The sequence below is a fragment of the Pecten maximus genome, unplaced genomic scaffold (genome assembly GCF_902652985.1).
Source record: "Pecten maximus unplaced genomic scaffold, xPecMax1.1, whole genome shotgun sequence".
In the NCBI taxonomy this organism is placed as follows: domain Eukaryota; kingdom Metazoa; phylum Mollusca; class Bivalvia; order Pectinida; family Pectinidae; genus Pecten; species Pecten maximus.
Genome location: NW_022982922.1, coordinates 32,173 through 35,225, shown reverse-complemented (window position 1 = coordinate 35,225; position 3,053 = coordinate 32,173). Strand labels below are relative to the sequence as shown.

At 35.9% G+C, this 3,053-nt stretch overlaps 1 protein-coding gene across 1 annotated transcript; it reads right to left on the bottom strand.

Moving 5' to 3' along the window:
* Positions 1-251: 251 nt before the first annotated feature.
* LOC117321149 lies at positions 252-2,810 on the bottom strand (the record flags this gene model as incomplete). Its single annotated transcript, XM_033875619.1, has 2 exons — positions 2,742-2,810; positions 252-1,123 (listed from the first exon to the last, which is right to left on the bottom strand). A coding segment is annotated over exon 2 (549 nt), but the record flags the coding sequence as incomplete, so codon positions are not given.
* Between the last annotated feature and the right edge of the window lie 243 nt (positions 2,811-3,053).

Sequence of the window (3,053 nt, the reverse complement as noted above, 5' to 3'; positions counted from 1 at the left end):
TGACAACTAAGATCTGCATCTCAGGTGACCTTAAAATGCACCGTATATTTTATAAAAAGCCATTTCTATCCCTATAGCTAATCACAGGAAAACATAGCCAGTACTTTTCACACACAAATGGATTTCTAGTCTGCTAATTGAATATCTTTCTTAATAAAACTAGTTTGAGTGAAGAATTAAATATGTTCCGAGGGAAGAAAAGACCGGCCTGCAGTGTCACTTTTTACACCCTATATGTAGATTTGCATTACCTGATTATCAGCTTGCCCTGTCGCCGTGGTACCTTGTGATTGCATTACAGCATTCAGACTGGCCTGTACCAGTGCATCCCTATTCAGCAGGACTGGAGAGTTGAGTACAATCATGCGACTTTTTGAAGGAATTGGAATGGACTTTGAAGCCAGCTTGATTGTCTGTGCAATGCTTTGTGGAATTTGTCCATGCAAAGTCTTTGGTTTGATATTGACAGACTCTGAGATTGGTAATGGCTTTGGTTTGATTTTGACATTCTTGGAGATTGGTGATGGCTTTGGTTTGATTTTGACAGTCTTTGAGGTTGGTGTTGTAACATTATCAGCTGCACCAGAACACACAACTACTGTTTTCGCTTCTGGAGTACCATTTTGAATCTCATGCATTTGTGCAGCTTTTGTCAAAATTTCACTACACCTGACTCCTATCAGTGTTAATTGGCTTTGGGTGGCTTTGGTCGCATCTTTTGTAGAACCGTCTTTTTCAGCTTTTTTCATATTTTCACTGCCACTGCATTGCATATTTACACTTGAACAATACTTGGACATTCCCTCAATTTCGGAACAATAATAGATTTTAGGGTTTTATTTTGTCTCTAGCCGTCTGAAACAATTTCATCCTCTGCACAATGTGTTCCACATATTCAGCTTTAGAACATTCTAGAGAACCTGTTTCATGTTTCCTTTTAAGGATTTTTTTTGTCTCCTCTTCATATACGAAAGTCGTCACTAGTCTACCAATATGACAGAATATAGATGTACCGAACCATCGATGATGAAGAACTCATTGACCAATCACAAGACAGAACTCCAGCTGGATTGTAATCTCCATTTGACAGATCAATTCTATAATTTTCTGTACTGGTCCATACCTACAATGAATTAATAATTTATTAGATCTTACAAGGTCCCTTTACTTCATATCTCCTAGTTGACAAAATGAGTGTACATTACAATTTGAGTTGAAACTTGGTAATTAAGTTTAGGTACGTGACTTAGTCACGTCAGTACGGCATTGAAAACATAAAAATAAAAATATCAACTCATGACAGGACTAGGGCTTCATTTTTTTCAAACAAACTCCAGAGGAAAAACATCGATCAAAAATGCTGCATATCGTTATATATATCTTCTATGGTGTTATAAAATAATTGTTTTACAACATGAAATGTAATTACCAAATGAATACAAACTGCAAAAATGCAGACAGTAGAAGTAAGGTTAGGAAATGGGTGATAAGCCTCCTTGCACCCCAGAACAAGAGGCCCATGGGCCTTGACAGTCACCTGAATTTCGAAATATTTTAGTCAAATCAATTTACCCTTTTTGGCCCCATTCATCATGCAGTCCAAGGGGTCAGTCAAGGTCAACATGTGCATACCAGTTATAAAGCTGTCATCCCAAGCTGATAATGTTAACCAATTAGAATGAATTCCAATAGAAATCGAACAAATAATTGTCAAAAATGTAATTTCCCTATATAAACTAAAGTAAAGTTTACCCCCTCCCCAGGAGCAAACTATATGAAATTGATGTGATTTAAAGAATCATGATTCTAAGTTCTAACACGAAACATCAACCATTAATAATTAGTGAAACAAATTGTGTGGAAAAATAATAGTTCTTGCAATCTGTGAAGAAAATTTGAAATTGTTAGCCGAGTGGGAAAATGCACGACCTGACTGGGGTTTGAACCTGGGACCTCCAAACACTAGCCCAAAAGCTTTACCAATTGAGCTAACTGGTTGCAGATGATTGCCCTGTTCAAATTCCACTGCACACTTCCCTCCCTTTTTCTAAGTCACTACACACTTCCCTCCCTTTTTCTAAGTCACCGAACATGCAACTCACAACCCAGGTGTGGTTATTCCCTTGTCAAGTATTCACCTCACTGGAAACAAGGTTTAATCAAAGGCTAGAATTGAAAGAGGAGTGAGAAAATGCAAAGCCAGACCAGCGTTCAAACACAGGTTACCTCGATCCAAACAATAACCATGCATATGCTTAAGCTACGTATATGCATACCTGGTCTCCGATGATCGACCTGTCCAGCTCTAGTACAAAATTTAATAATTTTCCATCTCTAGATCTATAAATGCATGTTTTTTTGTTGTTTTGTACACCCAATTATTTATTCTCATAAATTCTTTTCAAAATGATGCTTTTAGTTCATTTCCAGATTTAAATGTTAAAAATAAATTGTGTATTAATAGTATACATTATTATGTTTGATAAATTTTGTTAGTCTTCATTTAAAAACTAGATTGTTAGACAAAGAAATATCTAATAGATAATTATAATCTACTTGTTCAAATCGGAGACGTATGCAACCCTATCTATGAGTGACCAAGCATCGGTAACGTTTTTGTCGTTAAACAATATCTTTTTGGAAAACGGCATAGCAAATTTGAACTTAAGTTATTTCATTTCATAGTGCAAGCTTAGGTCAAGATAAACACATGGCAACTAATTTTCTCCATCTAATTATACCTTTCCAGAGTAGCCCTAAATAATGTTTCGTTTCTCAGCTTTTCCAGGTGGCGCTTCAGATTGGTGAAATATATAGGTGTCGCTGTCAATGAAATAATGAAAAGCGAAACGAAGTATCAAATAGAGCATAATCTTTAATTCAACTGAGAATGTTTGATTAAAACAGACGACAAGTCTTCTATGATTAAAAATATCCACGCAACAAATAGTATCAATCCAAACAAGCTATTTAATATGAATATTATTCAGTTTTCTTTCCGCTTCATAGCAGATATTCCGTATTTTGCACTCAATCACCATCTAGTCTTTTGC